Below are 23,098 nucleotides of genomic sequence, written 5' to 3' on the forward strand. Positions count from 1 at the left end.
CTCGCGTCGATACGTACTCCACGAGTTGAAGGGTGCTTAGGCGCCTCTTGCTCAAGGCTCTACCTACATGATGGACCATTGTCGACCGAACCGTCACGTCAAGCCGTCATGGTTCGGTCTTCAGCACATAGTAGACCACTGTGCATATCAGGAAAGTACGTTTTACACAGCAATGAACAGCGGAAGTAGATGAGGAAGCCGTATGTTCTCAATGAGTAGGTTACACATGTATGAATATGACCTCTATCCCAATACTCCCGTCTCAGATGACCGTTCCATTGAGCATATAAGCAACCCACCAGATTTCACCTCTAGCTTCAGCAAATGCAGCAAATTTCCCACGCTGTTACAGATTATTATACAGCCACCCTCCATGCTAGACTACTAGCTGATCTAGAAAGCAAAGAGCGCAAGGCCGGCGATCGCACCGAGGAGCATGGCACCGTTGACTTTGCTGATGGTAGCGGCGCCCTCGAAGACTGGCGGGCTGGTGGGTGTTGGGCCAGTGGAGCCAGTGGGGTTGGAAGAAGCACCACCAGTAGCACTGGCACCGCCAGTAGGGAAGAGAGTCATGGATCCGTTGACGTTGGTCTGGATAGGAACAGGCGTGGCGGTCAGACCGCTGTCCTCAGTCGTGGACGCGCCGTTGCCGTTGCCACCACGGCCACCAGCACCGCCGGTAGCAGTAGCGGTAGAAGACGCGGAAGTGGAGGTCGAGGTGGTGTTCTCAGCGGCGCAGGAGAGGTCCCACTGAGGAGAAGAGGCATCGAGATCGTCACCGAGAATGCCGAAGCTGGCAGCGTTGGCGGCGTTGGCATCACGGAGCGTGTACCAGAAGGTGTTGATGTTACCAAGAACCCGGCAGGCGACCTGGTTCCAGTAGCTCTGGGCGTTGTCAACGCTCGCGTCCGCAACGCCGACGGTCGGGCCCTGGTACGGCCAGCCGGTCTCGGTGATCCAGACAGGCTTGCCACCAACAGCGCCGACGGTCGCATCGTAGGCGTCGAAGAAGAGAGGACCGCCTTGCTCGATGCTGTTGTCGCCGACCTCGGCCTGGAAGTACGGGAATGCGTTCATGCCAACCCAGTCTGAGGCCTGCACGACGGCAGAGTTGGAGCCGTTCACCCACGCCGTCCAGGTGTCGACGTGGCCGACGCCAGCGCCGCTCAAAGGCGTGCCTGCAATCACCTCCCGCACCTGTCGGATGTAGTTGGCGATCACGTCAGGACCGGCTCCAATGCCAGCTTCGTTAGCGATACCGGTAGGCGAGATGCGGTAGAGGTCTTCGCTGCCGACTGAGATGCCGATGACTCTGCTTGTGAAGTCGGAGCCGTACTGTTGGATGGCGCTGCGGAGAGCGGCGAGCTCGTTGTCGAAGACCGCTTGGCCGGCTGAAGCCCAGAGGCCGAGGAGGAGACCCGTGTCGGTGTCGATGGCAGCGGGAATGGCAGAGATTGGGGTGTTAGTGGTGCCGGCTTGCACCATGGTGTACAGGCGGAAGTTTGTGAAGGAGCCATCAGTGCCAGCGAGATTCTGAGCTGCAGTCATCTCGGCCTCGAAGTCGGACTGGGCTTTTGCGGCGCCATTAACGAAAGTGTTGCCGGAGTTGAAGCCCTGGATTGCCTGGGCTGAGGCAGCTGTGAGCGATGCCGCGAGGGCAAGCAGGTGTGTAGCGACCATTATGATAGAGAGCGAAATGAGAAGCAAGAAAAGGTCTAAAGAGTGGTTACAGTTGAGGGAAAAAGCGACTGAAAGATGGGACAAGTTTGGTGAAGGAGAGGAGCGGCCATTATTGCTATTATGTACCCGGCCAGGGGAATGTCAGAGCTGAAGAAAGCGGATCCACCTCACCCCGGTCCGCTGACTGAAATGCGGCCTTCGACCGCCAACCGAGCGGCCAAGCCTAAGCGCTTGACCTGATTCTCCGAATCGTGCCGGCTTCGAGGGCGCTATCTGCAGCTCTAGCCGCGTCAGAGAAAGTGGCGCATAAAGTTGTGCTGTCGAATTGGGCACACCCGTTGAGCTTTGGGAGGGCCAAGAGACGACCAGCCCTAAACTCAGGGGGAGCTCGCCGGCCCGCGAGCGTTTTCTTTTCCACCGGCACGCCCAAGGGCCCAGCATTCAAGTTCCAAGGCTGTCTGGGATTCGCTACGCAAAAGATACCCGCACGTTTTGAATCTAGAAAACTTAGAATACGGTGAATCCTTTTTTTCCAAAAAGTCTGCATTGTTTTAAGGCAGGCAGCCCCCATGACTTTTTGCAGTCGTAAGCTTCATCCGTGCATTGCCCCTCTGACCCTCTCCCAGCACCGTTACTCTGCTCTCCCCAAGACAGTTCCAGCATCCGGAATAGAGGGATCTGCTTACTACGCCCAAGAGAAAGTAAAAGCCCAGTCGCAATGAGGCAGTCAACAACTATTACCAAGCCGCACCGGACCATGCCTTGTCGGCACGAAGGCGAAGTATCTATGATGCGAAAGAGCCGCGTGTTCACTCGTCAGCATGCTGTTCCCTTCTCCTTCGGCTCTCCAGGTAAAGGTCAGCACTATGTGTTGGAATGGACCCTAATCTAGTGGCTCATCACGGGGATATCGAAGCACATGCAGTGTCACGGCGCAGCGCCTTGCAATACACAAGCACTTGGGAGTCTCTCCGCCCCAGTGGCAGGTGTCGAATGCTCGTTTGCATGTACGTTTGGGAACCCTCAAAAAGAAGACCAAGGCCGGTGAAGTGGAGGGAACCCAAGGCAACACAGTGGTTCAATGACGCATGCCTGTCGGCTCAGGCCAGCCATGCTTTGAATACTGCAGTGTTTTAGGCCGGAAAGCGTGTTTGGAAAAGACACTGCGCGGCTCTTTTTGCTGGTTGTCGTTGAAATGATGACTGTGTTGTTGTTCACACGCATTCCTGCCTCGTGAAGAGCACCATCTTGACAGGCTCCGTGTACCACCAAGGGCTTTCCTTGTTGCTGGATGTGGCGCGGTTCATACCTAGTGCTCCTCGCCGCTTTGACATCACCGGTGCCTCACACCAAGCCAATAGAATGGAACAGAATCCAATCAGAAACGCTGCAGGGAAGATGGAGCAGAGATAAGAGGAGTTAGAATTTACTGAAAATCTACGCCTGTATAGCCAGATAAATACAAAGCACACGAGTTTGCATCCATCGTGGGAACTCTCGAAATTAAGAAAGTTATACAGACACAAATAGATGAGTCCCTCGACATAAACATTGCTTTCTACTTCTCAATATTGCCAGATGTCCGGTCAAAAGGGGCAGTAGCTTACCTTGGTACCGGTTTGCTCCTACCTAGGTTTAGGCTCTCAAGCCGTGACACTCAAATAAATTTATTTCTTGTGGTACAAAAGGTTGCTCCAAGAAGTACTGCAACATTCTCGAACGTTCCGAAGTTCAAGCGAGCGGCACGTCATCTATCGTGAAGCTCTGCGCCACTACTTCGACTACTTGTCCTCTCCTCCATCCCACCCAGCTTCATCCACCATACAGCATCGAACGACACTCCCGGCGATGGCATTCGTTCTACGGCGCCCGTTCGCCGTTACGGCAGCCCTCAAGCAACTACCCAAGGCCACGTCGACAACCACACGCGCCTTCCACCACACGCCACTCAAGTCCTCACCACAGAACTTCTTCAGCTCGAAAACCACATCACCGATCGTCTCCAAGTCTCGCAATGTCTTCCAGCAGACTTTCCGCCGCAGCTACCAGACGCCCACACAATCTTACCAGGTTCCCGCTGGCGACTTCAGACAGCGGCTACTATACGGTGCCGGTATCTTCGGTGGCACGCTTGTCGCCATCAACCTCATCTTCAACCGTGAAACAAGAGAGGATGGCGGCATGCCACCATACGAGCGTACTTATCTGAATGACACGTTCATGCACACTGGTCTCGGTATCGGCATCATCGGTGTGGCAGCGACAGCACTCCACAGGAGCGGGTGGAGCTACAGGCTCATGGCAGCAAACCCGTGGATGGTCCTCGGTGTTGGTCTAGTCGGCTCTATCGGTACGATGTATCTGGCTATGAACACCCCACCTGAGAAGTGAGTATCCGAACCACCCTGCCCTCATCTGCCTCAGACCTCAAGCTAACCACCCACCAGCTACGTCCAGAAGTACGCTCTCTGGGGCGCCTTCAACCTCACGCAAGCCGCCCTTCTCTCGCCCATGCTCTTCTTCCAGCCCGCGCTCATCGCCCGCGCCGGCCTCTACACTCTCGGCATGATGGGCTCGATTGCCTTTGTCGGCGCCACCGCTAAGCAAGAGAAATACCTATACCTCGGCGGTCCTCTGCTCGCGGGTGTTGCCATCGTCGCACTGTCCGGTCTCGCTCCCCTCGTCGTTCCCGCCACCGCCACGCGGACACTGATGGCGACGGAGAACATCTGGTTGTATGGCGGCTTGGCTGTCTTCGGTGGCTTCACGCTCTATGACGTGCAGAAGGTGCTTCACCACGCACGGCTGGCGAAGCAGGGGCTCATGAAGCCAGATCCGGTCAATGAGAGCATTAGCTTGGAGTTAGACTTCATCAACATATTTGTGCGGATGGTGCAGCTCTTGGCAAGGAGTCAGGGTAACAAGCGGCGCTGAGATGGAATAAGTTGTCGCTCTTAGTGATTGGGGCATGGCGTTTATAGGGAAAGTTGGTAGCATGGTCACTCTTGACCCCGAAGCTTAGCGTTTCTCTCCTCTCTTATCTGAAGCAATGAATGAAATATCAACCGACACTTTTTTGTCCTAGGTAATTACAACAATGTGTCATCCACTTGCTTCCGTTGTTGAAGCGGAACTGGAAGGGCCCATTAGAGAGAATACCCTGGTCGTACTCTCTGTAGACACATCAAATGCTGCGCGCTGGCGATCGGTGTAGATTACTTAAGCTGTCGTAAACAATGTGACTCGTTTCGGAACCGCTTCTTTCGGTGGTGCAATGATACGCCAAGCCTGATGTCTCAACGTTGCTGATTGGTTAAATTCGGTTGAGCAAAGTCGTCGTAAGCCTTCTGGGGAGCCGCACCATATCTCTACAACTGCGATCACGACTCCGGTTCAATCATTCTTGCAAATCTCATAGCTTATTATGATTCCATTGCTATTGATACAGTGTAGTATTGTACAAACCAACGTCCATCCCAAGAAAACTCCTCGCTCCGATCTACTAGTATACAAGAATGCCCCAAGGCGGAAGCATCCCAAAAGAGTTGCCGTACTTTTACAGCCGCCAGCATGAGCTGAGCAGCAGCGACAGTAAGAATGTAGAATCCTAGCGAGCGATGGGTATCTAAGTCGCCGGCGTATCATCGTAAGTCGTAAGAGCAGTAAGTCATAAGAGCGCCTGTCTCTTCTCAAAGTCTGTCGCCGTCAAGGCTTGTCGCCATCAAGGCGAGTGTCTAGTAGCCGCACTGGCCAGGGTCTGAAGAAAGAGAATGTCAGCATCCAAGTCTAAGGTTGGTGAAGAGGTAGCAAGAGGGCCACTTACACTTCCTGGAGTCCAATGGCTGAGGGAAGATGCCGTTCGCGAGCAAGTCCTGCATGTCCCACTCGGGCGCTCCTTCCGTCTTCCACGTCCAGAAGATCCAGCCGCTAGCTCTCTCGTACGCATCAAGCTGCGCCTCGATGTAGCGGCCAATGTTTTCCTTCTCCTCGTTCGACAGGCCAGCCACTGTGCCGGAGTACTTCCTGTCGCAGCTGCCGACGTAGCTGGAGCCCTGGAAGGTGCCATCGTAGCGGGCGCCCTTGCCCAGCCCGTTGAGCCACTTGGCGCAGTCCGTCATGCCGCCCGTCCACTCGCCGGAGATGGTCCACTTGCCTGTGCTGGCCATCTGTTTGCCGTATTCGCAGGCGGTCCGCACGTGGTCCTGGGGGCTCATGGCCAGCATGCCGAGGTCGAAGACTTCGTAGTGGTGCGTGTCGAGCAGGAGGTTCCACATGCCTGCGCCCCAGTTGCCCCAGGAGGACACGCCGGTGAAGGCTTCGTGGAAGGTGATGGCGACGTTTGAGTCCTTCAGGTTGCCCCAGCCGTCCATGTAGAATTGCCGCACGACGTTCATGTCGAGTTGGGGTCCCATGGGCTCGTTGAGGAGCTCGATGGCTGCTACCGCGGAGTGGGAGGCGAAGTCGTCCCGGATCTTATTGAGGACTCTGATGGTGTGTGCCACGGTGTCACCTTGGGTCCATTCGATCTTGCCCCAGCGGCCGGAGTTGTCGAAGCCGTTCTGGGAGCCGGGGGCTGGGGCGGTGTCAGCTTGTCCGAGAGGTCCCGAAGGTGTGAGAATATATTCAGAAGGGAGAAAGCTTACCACCGTGCAGGTCAATCATAACTTTTAGCCCAGCACCAGCCGCCCAGTCACACGCCGCACCGAGCCAGTCGTACGCGCCCTGCACGTACGGGTCTTCGTCACGGGGAATGACGCTCCAGTAGCCGACCGGAATGCGAACGTGGTTCATGCCCGCGCGCGCAATCTGGTACATATCGTCCTCGGTGATCCATGAGGCCCAGTGCCTCTGGAGCCGGTTCCTGGCCTCGTCCTTGCCAAGCGTCTGGGTTAGAGTGTACTCGTCCTTGACGCTGTTGCCATCAGACCACTGCTCGAACATCGAGGGTGTTATCCATGGCTCCAGGACGAGCCAGCCGCCGAGGTTGACACCACGGACTTTTTGGTTGTTGTAGTCGAACTTGAGATCCCGCTTCCAGAGGGGTGCTGGCGCGGCCTGGCCCAGCGTGGTGAGGAGAGCAAATGCAGCTACTGCTGCGGATCGGAGGACTGATTTCATAGTGGTGGAAGGGGTATAGTGTAATGTGGTAAGGTTTCTCTGTTCAAGTCGTACGAGGCGTCTCTCTTCATTCAAAGTATACTGATTGTGCAACAGAAGCTCGGCTTAAGCGCTGAAAGCAGAGAAGCGCTGAGAGAATCTGTCAAGACTCGTGAGACGAAACCAGCAGTTCATCCTGGGATAGGCTCTCTTTATGGGCCCGCAACACCAGACACAGGAACGTCAGACAAGTCTAGCAAATCCCTCTCACGGTCATACCATGCCGTCAGTGATCATCAACCTCCTCTCAAGCTCCCTCGAGTCACCACCAATCCTCCCCGCCGATCCTCCGCATCGTGACCTTCCCCACGAGCTTCCACGACGTAGTCAGCACCGCTCCTGGAAGCCAGGACGTCAGGGCGCCAGCTTTGGTTCTGACCGCCGCGCACATCGCGAGCCGGTGACGTCGCCGCGAGACCACACTGAGGGGTCCACGATAATTTTTTCGCGCGGACGGAGATCCAGAACGGGGAACTGAGCGGCTGCTCAGGGTCCAAGCCAGATGGCCCTCACGAACCAAGGCACAGCCGTGCCTATTGGATGCGGTGAGAGGAGGGTTGCAACGATGATGCGGGACCGCCAGCGCCTTGTGCCTAACTGGGCTATCCACAGAGAGGGTGACCGGATGGCTGAGCGGATGGCTGAGTTGACGACGTTGTTGGCGGTGCTGCTGGCGGGCTACACTAGGCAGGCTACTACGTTGTAGGCCGTGTGACCAGCAAGTACCGTGGTGATCCATGGCTGGCGGGTGTTCCAAGGCTGACCTAAGATTCAGTCCCAGGACTGCTCGAGTATCCCACCCAAAAGATTCGGGCTTGGCTGGCTGCGGATGCACCTCTGACGGGCGTTGTCAAGCTTTTAGTGGATGCCCGGCGCGACGCTTGCGTGCAGCGGCGGCGGGTAACTGGCTGGCTTGGGCGAGGATCTCCGCTGGTGGGTGGCCGAGCTGGTTTGGGCAGTCGGCGGACAACGGAGAAGCCTGCTTTTGCGGGGGAAGTGCCTTGTGACGGGAGGGTTGTTAAGCTTACTGGATCTGGGTGCCGAGGCGTTGGCTTGGAGGTTACGCTGCAGGTGAAGAGGTGGAGGAGCATATGACTGCAGTGTACACTCTTCCAGGCTTTAGATGCTTAGTGAGATTGTCTACACGCTTTTTGCGCTTTACACAGGAACTTGAGTATGACCACGCCTCCCTACTTACTCGCTACCCCCATATATTAGGAAGGAGCGTCTTTCACACAACACGGCATCCAAAATTATTCCTCGGCAATTTTTAACTCTGCCATGCTTTTATGAAACACCAACACATTGAAGTCCCATGCCCCGCGCCCCGCAAAGCCTTCCCGGCATCGAGCCTCCCGCGTGACCGGCCAGCGCGCCATCCCGCACTGGGCTGCCGGCCAGGATCGGCTCCCAGCGCTCCGGGGCTCGTGAAACGCCGGATCTGCGCTCTGGCGCCGCAGTGGCTGCATCCCGCTTCCAATCCCTGCCTTCGAATGCGCATTCCAGAAAACCTTGGCTGCGGGCTGAGGTGGGATATGGCGTCACAGCAGTGGTCACACGCACAACACAACAGCAAGATGCCCAGAGAATGCCGGTTGTTCGACCACACAGTGGTGGTGACAGTCGCCGCGCTAGGGCGCCGGCGCTGGCTAGTGGTGGGGGAGACAGCGCTTTCCGCTGGGCCTTGGAAGTCGCAGGGGGGGTTGGAGTACTTGGTTGGTACTTGTTTACCCCCGCCTTGTTCTGCGCACACACAGGTCACGGGTACTTAGGGATGGAGTTGGGCACGTTAACCATCGGTAGGAGATCAGGCGGACGAGGAAGCGCCTGATGACGGCAGCGCAGCCCATGCTCGGGAGAAGTCACGATATTGTACCAAGTAGAGTAGCATCGCTGGTTTCTGAGACAGAAATGGTCTCTTGGATGATCTCAGTGCCAATGGGTGACGAGACGAAGATGATCGTGATCTTTCCTTAAGGGTGCTGGCTGACGTCGTGGGGATCTTGTGCCGGCAGTCATCATGAGTATATGACGATGGCCGTCAGCAAGCCTCTCTTGCTGCATACAGGTGATGCTTCGCACGGAAGAGGTGCGGGTGGATTCGGACGGGCGGTGGTGAGCATACAGAGTCTTGTGACTATAACTAATGCAAGAGAAGTCACGAGGGAAGTAACACGTGGAACCACGCTCCCGAATCGACTGTGCATTGAAAAGGTCGTAGGGTATGGATCAGATGGAAAATCTGCCGTCCATGCTGATAGAGCACAGGCAAGATGAGATATAACCAGACAACACGTTTCGCCGGCGCAATCTGTTCAAGCAGGACCAAACACTGGTTGAGTCTGCAGTACTTCTCATGCTTGTGAAGCATCTTTCCGAAAGGATGCAGGAGCAAGCCACAACGGTACGGTCTCGTATGGCTTCGGCTGCTGATGTAGAAAATTCATGTCCCGGGATTAAGCCTCAATCCGGATGCCTGCATAGGAAGACACTGTACGCCGAAAAAGGTCGGGCTCGGACGACAGCAGTATCTCTGCCTGACGGTACCACCGCCGGAGTCTAGAGCATCATGCAAATCCAGGGGTGGACCTCCCTAGCTGTCATAGGGATGACAGCTGCACGTGGTCTCAGGCAAACATGCCAACGGCATACAAGACCATGCAAATGCCGGCTGGCTTTGAATACTCTCACAAGCCTCTTGGGACTCGGGAAGAGACCTAGTGCGAACTCTTATTGAAATAGGGAAGTTCTACTGACTTCGGTCGGCACGCGTATTGTAGTACTTTTTCACCTCTTGAAGATTTCTGTTGCTCCTAAAACCGGAGTTTCCCGGCCTCCGCCGCAAGAGGTGCTTTTCACCTGTAGCTTCAGTCTATCGAGCCATCCACGCTCTTTCCGCATGGGTAACTGATGAGCAAGCAGACATAAAGCCGTTTCCTCCGTTGGCATCAACATCATCCAGGCAATACTTACACTACTCCCGGTGAATCGCTGCCTAAGAGTTCGAGGTCGAGGTCGTCGCAACGCGCTCCGACAACCGCCACAACAACCAGATCCATGTATCTATGTCTCAAGATGACCCAATCTGGCGGTCGTCGTATACTGGAGGAAGCGGATGCAACATTTGGTCCTTGCGACCCGCAGCCGCTGCACTATGAGAGGCCAGTTGTGTTCTAAAGTACAAAGAAGAAACTCGACTTGCCATCCTTGCTCCAAATGGTCCAGCTGATCATGGCCTAGGAAAAAGTCCTTTCCGCCATCATATCAAGCGAAGACCGGATGAGTTCCTATTCATGGCACCGAGCGGTTTCCGGCACATCGGATTCTGGCGAAGGCTGGTCCTGATCCTAGAACTTAAAATTACCGTGACTTATTTAGGTGCAGTAGTTGTGCTGAGCCGCGGAGGTTCTCAGGGAGGTATAGAGCCCGCGAGTCTCTGGTTCCAGAGAGACCCTGCCTGAGTATATGCTGGGCTCAGGCGTTAGCCGTTGCTAGATGGATCCTTGACCTGCCGGGGACAGTTCTTCTTCTCGCCGCGCTCTTGGTGATTCTGATGTCCTTTGGTTCACTTGGATAGTTCGTTCGCAGAAGCCTCTGCCCTTTTAAGCACAGATGAGCGCGGTTCCCGTCTCCGGCGGTGAAAGAGTCCTCGACGATCATCGGAGCCAATACACGCATTGTGCATTGTCTCATACGGCCGCAGAGTTCTAAAACCCCCATTCAGCTCCTTTCCACGAGGAGCATCAGCCAAGCCACTTATCAGAATACTCCGGTATAGCCAAATGGCGATTCTCAACGGCGTTCAACTCGGCTATACCACGCCTCGCGGTACCGGAACAGGATTGATACACGTATGCTTACAGAATGGTTCCATAGGAGAGAAATGAGATTGGCAATGATTACTGCGCCCGTATAGAAGCCCTGGTAAAGAGTGTTTCTCGTGCCAGAGATTGCCTGAAGGTTTTAACGTCTTACGAAAAGCTGGCCGGAGGCGCATGCGCGGCATATATTTGCGGAAGAGTGGCTAAATTATGTGGCGAGACGAGGTTTGCTCCCTGGTTCTCCATGATTTGGGCGCTTATAGACGAACAAGCTACAATGGAAGAGGAGTACGTGACGGGCCAAGTTCTTTCTAGAAAGGTAGAGCGACCTCTTGAGATACTGAGCTAAAAGCAAGTATGAGAGGTGCAAAGACAAGGCCACGCAGATTAGGTAAGACATCAACATCCATCTTGACACGCATGTTTTTTGACAGCTCAGACATATAAGGTATTTTCCACGGGCCATTGATATACTGGTTTAGATGACCGTACGGAGCGGCACAATTTCACCTAGCGGTAATAGTCAGGCAAAAAGAAATTCCGGCAAGCCGCGGATCCAAATCTGAATGATATTATTGCACGGGCTCAGAGGGATTTATTCCCTGGAAGGGGCCGTGCGGGATGATCCAGAGCTCTGCTAAGGGCTTCACAATCGCGGGGAAGACAAATCTCGTACATCTGTTGGAGGAGTTCGTCTGGCGCGTAGTGGAAGAGATCACGCCGGTCGACACGGCGTCCAGCAGCGTCTATGATCAGCTCGTATTGGGGAATGGTAAATATAGATACTGAGCAGCCCTCAAGAGGCCATCGAAGAGCAGCAAAGCTAATGTGTCGCATGATACGCGGGTCGGTTGTGGGAAATTGCACGGAGGCGCGTAAGGCTGGATTAATATGGAAACGAGAGTGAAGTCCCGGGATACGAGGGCGGTGAGCAGGTAAGCTCGTGTTAGCTCGATTTAGCAGATCATCCGCAGCTCTCTATTGGTGGACAAGCTGAGATTCTGCACGCTATGATGAGATGGCACCCTTAGCTTATCTGCTAATGCAGGAACCGGTCAGGCACTGGTTAAGGCCGTTTGACCCCTAACCGCCGCCGTGGAGGCTCATAAGCCGCTGTCCTCCATCTTTCGTCCGTCTTACCACCACTTACGTCCAGTCACTCTTTTACAGATATCCGCGCATTCGTGTCGCAGTCGCTCTTTTGCATATTACAAACGTCGCTCTCTACAGCTAATCAACTTAATTGTCCGATTGAAGGAATCTGAACGTATCTCAAGAATAAAAACATCACACAGTCAAAATGAAGTCCGATTTCTCCGTCTTCGCCCTCTTCACCGCCGGCCTGTCGTGCCTCTCGCAAGTCGCCGCCTACACCACTCCGGTTGGCGAGCCCTCGGGCAACCCGATCTTCAACCCCGGCCTCAGCGATATCGTCCCGGCCGGCCAGTCGTACACCATCACGTGGGACCCGACCACTGAGGGCACCGTCACCATCGTCTTGCTCCGCGGCCCCGCCGAGAACATCAAGCCGCTCTACGCGATCGCTGAGGAAGTCGAGAACAGCGGCACCTATGTCTGGACGCCATCCACTGATCTGGAGGCCGACAAGAAGGGCTACGGCATCCAGCTGATCGTTGACGCGACTGGCCAGTACCAATGTAAGTCTCACGACAATACAGGTCTCAGACGAGACCAAAGCAAAACTCATCATGGGCGACCCACCTGCTAATAACCCGACCCACAGACTCAACCCAGTTCGGCATCTCCAACCCCGACTACAAGCCGTCGTCCTCGTCATCCCACATCGCCACCGTTACCAGCACGCTCTCGCACGCCCCCAGCAGCAGCGCCTCCAAGACCGCTGACGTGCACGCCGGCCACGTGAGCTCCAGCTCAAACTCCACTGCCTACACCACCCAAGTCGTCACCGCCTACACGACCTACTGCCCGGAGCCGACCTCGGTCGTCATGAACAACAAGACCTACACTGTGACTGCCGTGAGTCGCTTCCTTTCCCTCAACTTCTAGGTCCGCAAATCGCTAATCTAACTTGTCATCAGCCCACCACCCTCACAATCTCCGACTGCCCCTGCACCATCTCCGTCCCGGTAACCAGCACTCCCGCCACCATCTCCAGCGCGCCAACCCACGCCATGAGCTCCGGCTACCCGATGGGCAACTCCACCGTGGTGATGCCCACCGGCGGCATGACGGTCCCGGCTTCCCTGAGGACCAGCACGAGGGGCTCACCTACCGCGTCAGTCTCGCCCATTGTCAGCGTCCCGGCTGAGGACGCTGCTGGCAGGATGGCCGTCGGGTTGGGAGCGGTGGCTGCGGCGGTTGTTGCCGCTTTCGCTTTGTAAAGGAATGAATGGAAGAGGTAGAGTAGGGGGTTGGAATGATGGTAATGTTTTGGTTAGATAATTCTTTGGGGATGACAGGATTGGACAAAGTGATTGAACTTAGCTGAACGGGCCAGATGCTCTGGAGGGTTTGTTTGCTTGTATGATACCCCAGTCAATAGCAGCTCAAGCATTAAGGTCGCCTTTCCGATATTCAGCTTCAGGTCTTTCTCTCGAGACCAGCAATACTGTACACCAGCCGTTACATCGTGAGTACTTAAGGTTTCACACGTGACATCGGGACATCGCGCGCTTGACAGTTGACACTCGTCGCCAGCAGCGCGTGTGCACCATGCGCGTTTCCGTATTACGATCGGAACGATCGGATGTGCCGTAACACGGCCTTCTTCCCACTGCCGCTCCCCGTGGGGGTAATGGCAGCCATGCCGAGTTCCATTCTCGAGTTGAATGCCATCTCTACGAGTAACGAAGTTTCAGCCGGTCGCAGGACGATGCGGCGTGGATTTAGATTCGGATATTTCGCCGTGCGCACGTAGGTCGTATTGTAATGCGCCGGTAAACTGGAGGCGGGTACGACTATGAGCCGCGGGTGGCCGACGGTGAGAAGAAAGGATGGATTGAGACGGACCTTCGCGGTGGAGTCGCTTCCTCTTCCTGTGCAAAGTATTTGGTTGTATGAGAGATTTGAAGAAGACGAGGTCGGGACACAGAGGGAAAAGCTGGCGGAAAAGAGGACTTCGCCATGGCTTAGAGCCGGAAAGAAGCAGCAGTGGGTGAAATAGACATCCCTCCATCTCCGCTCTATTCGAATAGATACTCGAACAGATACTACCAGCCGCTGTACAAACTTTCAATCTCGATGATCTCTTCTCTTCCCCTCTGCGATTACCCAATCCCGCCGAGTCCATAGTTGTTTGTTGGCCGAGCATCTGTCGTCGTTGTCGGGTGTTCCGTAACGACGACGCAAGGGATGAGCAGCGGGGCAGGATGCGGCTGCATGCAGACGGAGGAACCACCGAAGGGGAAAGCTCTGGATGAAGAATTGGAGTGATGTTTGGAAGCGGTAATCCGTGTGCTCAATCTTCCAAGGGGAGAGCACGGAGTGTTGTAAGGATTTTGTCCATTGGAGAGCGTAGGTTGGTGGTGAACACTCACGGCCTGCTGAAAAGATTTGTCACTTCCCTTATCTCCTCTGATTTTCTTCTTCAAACTCGGTCTACTTTCCAGTGCCTAACAGTAAAACTTGAAGGACTAGGGGCAAACAGTGCCGTGACTCCGTGTAACCTCACCGTCACTTGTCAGTCGTTTCGTGTGTACCGTCATGGCAACCATGCATGGCTGACCACTTGTGACATGTTGCCTCAGTACCACGTCTGGAAGTGGACTTCGTTGCTTCAGTGATACTTTTGTAAGACCCGTCCTTTCGTTTCATGGACGAGATGTTTGCGTGGGCGCTGTGGATGGCGGCGGAACAACAGCGACGCATGCGGCCGTCGCTATGAGGAGAGAGGGTATAAAAGCTGAAGCCTGGCGACGGGAAGGAAGAGAAGAGAGCACTCTTAGCAGCTTTCTTGGAATCTCTATAGAACTTCAAGTGCAATCTAGGCTTGATTACACTCGTCATGGCTTCCTTAACACTCCTCTTATCTATACTCACTACCCTCGTCTCCCTCGCGGCCGCCCTACCCGCTTCCTCAAATGCCAACCCGGACCTCGAAGTCCGTCAGACTGAGCTTCCTCTGTGGACGGGCGTAAGTTCTCCCCATCTCATCTCCCACCTCACATTCCACCGCCTCCATATATCCTTCCACCACCCCCTGCCCTCCATCCCCTCCGTCATCCCACACCCAACCCACCACCAGCCACCTAATCTCGCCACCAGGTCTACATCTGCTCCGACGCCGACTTCCTCGGCAACTGCGAGCACCGCATTCGCCCGCTCGGCAGCAATAACTGCATCCAGCTGGACGGCGAGACGACGGCATTTGGGCCGGATCGGGGGATCTCATGCACGTTGTTCAAGTCAGTGCTTCCGCGCTTCCTCTTTCGGTGTCGCTCGCCTCTCTCTTCCTTAGCGTCTCTGCGGCTCTTCTCTCCTTTCGTCAGCCTTCCCTCCTCCTGGCTGTTCTTTCCTCTCCGCTTCGCCCACACTCCGCCTTCCTCTCGACCTACCCACTTTCTTTCTCCCTCCCCTCCCCTTTGCTGCCTCACGCATCCCCAAATCCACCAGCCTGTCCAAAAAAGCGCCCTGCTGACAATGCCCGCGCGCGCAGAAACGGCCTCTGTCGCGCCCTCGACGGAGGCTCGCTCAGGCTCCAGTTCCCGGGCACGCCGAACGTAGGCCCGGAGTGGAACGATGCGGCGCTGAGCTACTACTGTGTTGAGCTGTAGGCGGGTGGTGAAGCGGGAGGGGTGCGGTCATATTGTGGGGGGTAATGTCGCGGAGGGGAGTCGAGTAAAGGAAACGGAAGTTGGTGTTGGCTATGAAGTAATGTCTCAAGGGGCGGCTGAGGAGATTGGGGATGGTGAACGACCACATGTGGAAGATTTGAGTTCAGCAAATATCTCGAATGCAGCCAGTGGGTCTGATATCTTCCTGCATCCTGTTTAGTAGATGGCGGCTGCAGATAGAGGTCGCGACGGCTGAATTACTTAATTCGTGCCTAGGCTCTTATTGAACGAATTCTGAATCCTGGCCGTATCTTGGTATTCAATACGCGGCTTTATAGTTACGAAACACCGTCTACAAACTTTGGCAGATGGCAGAATAAACCATACATTCTTCATGATACAGCTCAGAAAAGGTCGTATGTATATCGGAATGGGGGTGGACATCTACAGAGAAAGCAGAACATCTCCAAGACGTGATCGAAGCAGCACGGTCGTAGTCGATGTCGCCATCCGATCAACGGCCAAACCGCTTCAGCTCCCAGTACCTCAACGGTGGAAAGACCAGAGCAGCCCAGGCAAATCCGACATAGTTCCCCATCTGCCCTCAAAATTAGCATGCATGCACAATACAACACCGCAGTGATCACGGTGCTGTACAAGCCGGACACACTCACATCAGCCCCATACTCCCCCACCAACCCCGCAATCGGCCCAATATACCACACCTGCGCCATGCACAGGATCGCACCCGCCCACCCCACCAGAAACGCAACCAGCGCAGCAACCCCAATAGGCAGCTTGCCCTGCTGATCCCACACCGCCCAATTGAACCCGGTCTTCCTGCGGAAAACGAACTGCTCCTCCAGCGAGATCGCAATCCAGATCGAGACCCAATACCCCATGAGCGCAAGGAAGTTCGTAAAGATCACCGCAAGGTAATCGCGCCCCACCGCCGCACAGATGGTGTAGATAACCACACCGACCGTGTTCCAGACAGCCCTCGGCACGCGCGCGGCGTAGCGGCCCAAGATCTGGAAATCGACGCCGGAGCTGTAGGTCGGCGGGATCATGTTCGCAACAAGCCCCAGGGCGACAACGACGCTGGCGAAGCTGCCGAAGGCGCCGAGGGGGCGGTAGGCCTCGACGATGAGCGCGCCTTGGGATACTGCGTAGGCCTCTGACCAGGAGGGAGTGGTTGCGATACCGGAGGCTAGGCCGATACCGAGGATGAAGGCGAAGGTGAAGCTGAGGGATAGGCCGATCATCGTGACGCTGAAGACTTTCCAGCGGGGGGTCGACTCGGGGTAGTAGACGAAGTAGTCGGCGGCGCCGCCGGCGTAGGTTATGGCTGCGGAGAGGCAGAGGCTAAAGAAGGATATGCGGTTGCCGGTGAGCGTTCGAGGGTCCCCGTGCGAAGGCGTGGTTGTGTCGAAACTTGGTCCAGCTACTCCGGCCAAGATGGACAGGACAATGAGCTGGGGTAGCCAGGCGTAGCGCTCGTAGTAATGGAAGATCTGGTACCCAAACGTCGTGATACCCCATGTGATGACCGCGACGATGATGATTCCCACTACGATGGACATGTTGTTCGTCGAGACCGCTGAGAGGATCTGTCCGGCTATCACGGCGTCAAGGAGTGCATAGCCAAGCAGCACGATGATGTTGAGGCAAACCACAATCTTCGATGGCCACCACCCCATTGTATACCGCGCGAAAATCATCGTCCGGTTCCCTGAGCGTGGGCCAAAAGTCGCAGTGTACGCCACGGGCAAGCATCCCACAAGCATGCCGAAGACGGCGGTCAAGGCGCAGTCGAAGAAGCTCAGGTGAAAGACCGCAGGCCCGAGCATGCCGAGCGTGATATTGTTTGCTGCGAGATTGATCGAGAACCACAGAATGGCAATCTGTGTGTAGCCCAGCGCTCTTAGATCATGTCTTTCCTCCGGCTCAACCCTCTGTATGCCGCGTGCCTCCAAGTTGTACGCGACCAATTGCCGCTCGAATGCCTTGAGATGAGTCTTCCATTGGCCTCCAGTAGTAGAAGCACCGTCCACTGGTGAACTTCCGGGCGTAGATACTCGCTCAGGGTACGGCATAGCGGGTGCTTTCTCGGCATCTTCGGCGTTGATACGGTGTCCATCCATGCTCTTCTGCTGCTATTAGCGAACTCTCAAGGACGGGAGAGTGGGATAGCATGATCCTTTCGCTGGAATTATCCAGATCAAGTTCAACCGTATCATCTCAGAACGTCATCCAGCATACTGCACGGCTACAATCGCTCACGGGCAAAGGTGGCCGTACAGTATGTTGAATGCGAACACCGGTGCATGCTAGATGTTACCTGTAGATACCTTGACCCGAACGTGCTTCCATGCTACTTGGCTTCATGATGTGTGAGCTCCGTACTTTCGAGAAGCGCTGCTGTCGTCCGACTTGGGTTCGAGTGAGTGTGAGCTTCAGTGAAAGCGTTAGAGACGACAAAGTTCAGCGCAAACGGAGCTCACAATTAGATTTATCGCAAGACGGTGCTGATGGCTCTGACGGATTCTTGTCAACAAGTCTAGGATGAGTTGACCTAGTTGCAATTGGAAGCTTTCGGCATGACGAGCTTTGATTTTGTTGCGATGAAAACTTCCCGCGCATCTGAAGCTTCCAGGTTGTCCCGCACTCCAGCGGCATGGGCTCGTGCTCAGCGCTGCCACTGTGGTTGTAGAGACACGTGACTGTCAGTGTCAGTTAGGGGACATTAAAGGTACGACAGCACTGATTGACAAGCCGTGTGAACGTATAATAGACCATGTTGATTGAGTCACCTACGGCCTGGACTATCTCTACGACAACCTAGCCATCCCAATCGACGTCGGTCCCGTCTCCTCAAACCCATGCCTCTCATACAGCCTCCTGCCCGGCACGTCCGCCAGAAGAGTAACATACGCCCCTGGCGGCGCCCTTTGCCTAATCCTTCCCACCAGCCTCGCCATAATCACATCGCCGAGTCCCTTGCGTTGATGCTCGGGCAGCACAGCCATGTCCGCGATGTGGAAGTACCAGCCGCCGTCTCCGATCGTGCGGCCCATGCCTACGGTCGTGCTTGAGGCCTCGTGCACGATGTGGCAGAAGTCCCAGGAACCTGCCAGAGCGCCAGATGCTTGCTCTGAGGTCTTGGGGCTTAGACCGGAGAGGGTGCGGAGGGCGAGGTAGGCGGTTGCGCTAGGAGGCTCATCGTGGAGGATGTAGCCTTTGGGAAGAGTGGGAATAGATGAAGACATGGCGCAATGCAGATGAGAGATTTGAGTTTTGCTTGAATGAGGTCTTCTTGACCGACTCGCTTGATATGGAGACTGCGTTGATACGCACCTAATCGTGCTTAGGTAGAAAAGCTTGCACTGTAAAGGCAGGTGCGGCGTCACCGCTTACACACGCAACATGTCGCCGGCCGAACTACTTCACAATTGCACATGTGTCTTCGCCAGTGCCAAAAATCGTTTTAATTCCGTCGGCGATCTGTAATCAACATTGCACAGAAGTATTGGCAGTTTTCAAGATTCTCCCGCCTGACTACACGGTTTTCATACGACTTCCGCGTCCACAATAATATCTGTTCTACAAGCTTGTAGGAAAGCAGCATTGCGCCTTGAGCTCTAGATGCTTCCGCGGTACATGGCGGCCAGCTTAACATTCGGCCACTTCCATCAGGAAGGCCAGTATGCAGCCGCAGAAGCGCCTGTACCCCATGTAAACGTAAAGAGCACCTCCACGGCTTAGTTGCCGGAAATGAGGGTAGCGGCGACGAGGACGATGATGATAATAGCTAAGACGGCCAACAAAATAAGCGTGTACTTTAAGTCGCGTTCTTCGTCTGGATGGTGAGTCCAGCCATCATCAAATCCTAAACACCGGTCAGCGTCGGTCGTGCATGGGGTCCTCACAACCGGCTTACGTTCTGAAAAGGATGTCGGAGCCTGCGCTTCCAGGTCAATGATTGTCTCGGCTGATTCGTGTTTTGGGCGGACTTGGAAGGATGGATCGAATCTCGATGGCTCGAACACGTAGACTGGGCCGCGCGACCTCGTTCGGATCTGCCGGAAAGGGCCGTGACCGTGACCACTCGAGCTCGACTCAGGCGGGCAGAGCGTGTCGTCGCTCAGTGGCCTTACTTGATACGTGAGCGGGATAGGTGGAAGTGTTATGTGGGGCACGCTTGAGTCCGACAAGGACGGTGAGTGTAAGCTGGATGGCTTGGATGGCGATGGCGATGGGGCAAGGATGCGACGTTGGAGCGATTCGGAGAGCGAGAGGTTGGAACAGTGATGCTCGAGCGTTCTCGGGAGCAGATCCGAAGCGTGGTGCCTAGGGAGGTTCGTGTGACACAATGGAGGGAACGGTGCAGCAACTCGTTCATTGCCGGAATCTTCTGCTTGCCAGGTCAGTCACGCTCATCCTCCAAACGCGTAGGTGATGCAGGAACGGCCCGGTCGTCCACTCAGAATGTCCTTACCTGACTTGACTCGCGGTGTTTCGTGCCCATAAGCGGAGGAAGAGGCGACGGCGGATTCATAGAGCTGCCTGAGGCTATCACAGCTTGCGGTAGCTTCGCCGCCCTCATTTGGAGTCGTGGACGGCCCAGAGCCCACCAGGTCTTGGAAGGTCAGTCTGACGCGGCGGAAGAACGATCTGAACAGCATGCTGAATTGATACTCAGGGCACGGGAAGCCCGTCGTTATGTCCAGATCTTGTGTCATAACCAGTGATGACCAGTTGTGCGAGCAAGCTAATGGTTGAGGCCGACCGGACTGAGGTGACCTGAACTCCCAACACGGATAGAAAGCATATCAAGGGACGAGAGCGAATGAACGTGCACAAAACGGTCTACGAATCGGGTTGCAAAGATCCTGAACTACTGTTGCTGATTTTGCTTAGAGCTGAGGTTGCGTTGAGGAGATGTCTGACGGGGGGAATGACCGACGTCAACCTGAACAAATTTGCAGCATCGGGACAGAACCTGGCGCACAGAGCTTTGTCTCACGAAGAGGGAGAAATCGAGTCGAATGCGGGGAAGAACAGTGTCTCACTCGGAACGTACATGGAGAACGGCAGCATCTCCTCAGTGCTTGCGAGGTAATCATCACGTCTCAAATGGCGGTTTACACCCTTAAACTTCACAGCAGCACGAGCGGTGAGTTGGCGGACTGAGAAGCAGAAAGCAGGAAGTCTCTATCAGTCCCCGCCAAATCGAGCAGTCAGAGACGACTACTTAGCTCGAACGCCAACAGGATACAGGAAGCCTCCAGGATGCTAATGTAGCCTCGTGCTAACTAGCCAGCCCCTCTCGTCAGCACCGCTCTCTGTTCAGGTAGTCAGTCAGATTACTTCGGACTGAACCCACTCCAGCGCTTCGATAGCGTAGTGTCTGCGCCTTTGCAACTGACGGCAAGACCGCCTTGCTGTGCGCAGCATCACTAAGCAGTATTTCCCCTCACTTGGGAGGAGTACGACATTTGGTCGCCGTGAGACGCTCCACCATACCGCTAGATCAGCGGCTCATAAGCCATGGTGCTGGCAATTGGCAAGAAAGCGAATGATCTGTGTACGGGCATGAAAGCATGTGGGGTGTGAGAGCGAGTGCCCCCAGTCTCTCAACCGACCAACCGACCATGTTGCAGCTTGGATGATCTGAAGTTGACTGTGGCATCCCAAGGAGATGCCACAAGAGTTGACAGTTTTGTTGTTGAGGGAGAGTTGTAGTCGGAAGTTGTGCTCTCTGGACGTACCCCTGCCTCCACGGCGCTGCCAAGCCAGCTCGGGTCCGCCTGCCTCCCTCTCGCTACTCCAACTCGTTACCACATACTCCGTATATCCAGACTTCCTCCCGTCACTCACCCACAATGTTTGAAATCGGGCCCGTGCTATACGCATATAATACCTTCATGCTGAAGAGCCGAGTCACAGGCTCCGAGATCTGACCGGGGTCAAAATATCAGCTACTGGTATTCGCGGCTTGACCAGCGGCGCCCCCCGAATATATTGTCACTGCGGGAGCAAGGCTGTTCACTAACCGCTGGCGAAGAGCTCCGTATTGCGTGCTTGAAGGCGCAGTGAATGCGAAGTCAACACAGGATCTTCGTGGACGGGCAGCTCCATCCTTCTACCTAAGAACACCACAAAGCCTATAATCTCGACTACCAATCAGTCTTACACTACCAGGCTAAGGCTCCACAGCTGAGAAGTCTCTGCTGGGACTTCTTGGTGTTAATCTGCTGTCGTGCAATACTGACCAGAGCTGTGAGTACCTGACTTTTCTGAAGATCTATACTGTTTCTATACGTCCACCTGCATCAAAGCCTCTATCCGCAATTTTTAGACAGATACATCACTCAAAGTCAAACAGCTCGGCTTTGTCTCCTGAGACCTGTGCAGCGCAGTCGGCCTTAAAGTTCTGGCTCACTCACGTACTTTCCAGCCGCAACCTCACAAAGGCAGGCGGGGAGCGGCAAAGATCTTGTCCGTTCACTTTCAGAACTGAGACAGTCACAGCGTGATATCACCTCTACTGACACCTCGCAATCAGGCTCACGTGATAGCAAACGTACGGCCTTAAGAACCGCTTGTGCACGAATGTCGCAGTCACGGGAATCTAGAATGGTGCATCCGCACGACGTCGACGCTCTTGCTGAGCTCGAGTCACTTGAGGAAGGAGTCGTCGATTTTCAACGACGGATGCACAGTGTCAGTAGAACAGTCATGGAAGAGCTGAAGGCGAGAAGATCTGAAGGCTGGGGCCTCAGGAAACGCATTTCGGAACTTGCGGACGAAAACCGAAGGGCAGAGTCGAGAGTGGAACAGCTACAAGCTGCAAACGCCGATCTAAATCGCAGGCTGGATGCAGCAAATGTCCGGATCCGGCAGCAGAACGATGGTGGCCGAGCCGAAAGACTCGAGGCGGAGCGGAACAGTGCAGTTGCTAAGGCTCAGGGTCTCCAAGAGGCGTACAACAACCTGAGCCGAGCATTAGATGCCTCCGAATCCCAGGTGCGAAAGCTTCAGGACACGGCAAGCTACGACAAGGAGTGTGTCCAAGAGTTCAAAGATCTTCTTGCTACCACAGAAACCCGCCATACACGTAAAGAGCAAGCTTCTGCCGCTGAGCTCCGATCCTGTCAAACGGAGCTCCAGGCTACAAGACTAGAGCTTGAAGCGGCTAGGACAGAGGTCCAAGCAACAAAAATGGAGCTTCAGGCCAACAAGAGCTGCAAGGCGGAACTTCTAGATCTACAGGAGCGCATGCAGCAGATCACGAGCGCTATTCAGGTACAGGCGCGGCCCCCGAAGAGGCCGAGTGAAACTCAGACGTTTCAGCCACCAACCTCACCAAAACGTTTTAGGCACGACTCTGCTGCCTCGAACGAGACTCTCCAGTCTCGTATCACCAGTCCTAGCGAGCCTTCACTGTCGATTCGTGGCGCCTCGACAAAGCTTGAGGCACGCCAGAGCCAGAGCCAAAGTCAGACCACCCCATCATTGGCAAGCCGAATCCAAACTCCTCCTGCGTCCATCGGCGCAACTTCTCCAACCAGTCCTCCACCGCGCGTACTTGTATGTCATCAATGCGTCAGAGCAGGTCTCGTCTGCGACAACAGCCAGCCGTGCACGAACTGTCAGTCTGCCGATACCGGCAAGGAGTGTGTA

At 55.1% G+C, this 23,098-nt stretch overlaps 8 protein-coding genes across 8 annotated transcripts; 3 read left to right on the plus strand and 5 right to left on the minus strand.

Annotated features, from left to right (window-relative positions):
• Positions 1–393: 393 nt before the first annotated feature.
• On the minus strand, positions 394–1,680 carry W97_06573 (uncharacterized protein; the record flags this gene model as incomplete). The annotated part of the gene is made up of 1 exon (XM_007784447.1): positions 394–1,680. The coding sequence occupies one exon, from the start codon at positions 1,678–1,680 to the stop codon at positions 394–396; it is 1,287 nt and encodes a 428-aa protein (XP_007782637.1).
• A 1,848-nt stretch (positions 1,681–3,528) lies between these two features.
• On the plus strand, positions 3,529–4,614 carry W97_06574 (uncharacterized protein; the record flags this gene model as incomplete). Its single annotated transcript, XM_007784448.1, has 2 exons — positions 3,529–4,067; positions 4,128–4,614. 2 exons carry the CDS (start codon positions 3,529–3,531, stop codon positions 4,612–4,614), a joined length of 1,026 nt encoding a protein of 341 aa, XP_007782638.1.
• An 800-nt stretch (positions 4,615–5,414) lies between these two features.
• On the minus strand, positions 5,415–6,798 carry W97_06575 (uncharacterized protein; the record flags this gene model as incomplete). Its single annotated transcript, XM_007784449.1, has 3 exons — positions 5,415–5,437; positions 5,504–6,253; positions 6,324–6,798. 3 exons carry the CDS (start codon positions 6,796–6,798, stop codon positions 5,415–5,417), a joined length of 1,248 nt encoding a protein of 415 aa, XP_007782639.1.
• A 5,160-nt stretch (positions 6,799–11,958) lies between these two features.
• On the plus strand, positions 11,959–13,021 carry W97_06576 (uncharacterized protein; the record flags this gene model as incomplete). The annotated part of the gene is made up of 3 exons (XM_007784450.1): positions 11,959–12,316; positions 12,403–12,656; positions 12,719–13,021. The coding sequence occupies 3 exons, from the start codon at positions 11,959–11,961 to the stop codon at positions 13,019–13,021; spliced, it is 915 nt and encodes a 304-aa protein (XP_007782640.1).
• Positions 13,022–14,643: 1,622 nt separating this feature from the next.
• Positions 14,644–15,412, plus strand: W97_06577 (uncharacterized protein; the record flags this gene model as incomplete). Its single annotated transcript, XM_007784451.1, has 3 exons — positions 14,644–14,772; positions 14,904–15,043; positions 15,295–15,412. 3 exons carry the CDS (start codon positions 14,644–14,646, stop codon positions 15,410–15,412), a joined length of 387 nt encoding a protein of 128 aa, XP_007782641.1.
• A 514-nt stretch (positions 15,413–15,926) lies between these two features.
• W97_06578 (uncharacterized protein) lies at positions 15,927–17,556 on the minus strand (the record flags this gene model as incomplete). The annotated part of the gene is made up of 2 exons (XM_007784452.1): positions 15,927–16,010; positions 16,087–17,556. The coding sequence occupies 2 exons, from the start codon at positions 17,554–17,556 to the stop codon at positions 15,927–15,929; spliced, it is 1,554 nt and encodes a 517-aa protein (XP_007782642.1).
• Positions 17,557–18,243: 687 nt separating this feature from the next.
• On the minus strand, positions 18,244–18,681 carry W97_06579 (uncharacterized protein; the record flags this gene model as incomplete). The annotated part of the gene is made up of 1 exon (XM_007784453.1): positions 18,244–18,681. One exon carries the CDS (start codon positions 18,679–18,681, stop codon positions 18,244–18,246), a length of 438 nt encoding a protein of 145 aa, XP_007782643.1.
• Positions 18,682–19,173: 492 nt separating this feature from the next.
• W97_06580 (uncharacterized protein) lies at positions 19,174–20,097 on the minus strand (the record flags this gene model as incomplete). The annotated part of the gene is made up of 3 exons (XM_007784454.1): positions 19,174–19,301; positions 19,353–19,826; positions 19,911–20,097. 3 exons carry the CDS (start codon positions 20,095–20,097, stop codon positions 19,174–19,176), a joined length of 789 nt encoding a protein of 262 aa, XP_007782644.1.
• Positions 20,098–23,098: the final 3,001 nt, after the last annotated feature.

The sequence above is a fragment of the Coniosporium apollinis genome (genome assembly GCF_000281105.1).
Source record: "Coniosporium apollinis CBS 100218 chromosome Unknown supercont1.33, whole genome shotgun sequence".
NCBI classification, from domain to species: Eukaryota; Fungi; Ascomycota; class Dothideomycetes; genus Coniosporium; species Coniosporium apollinis.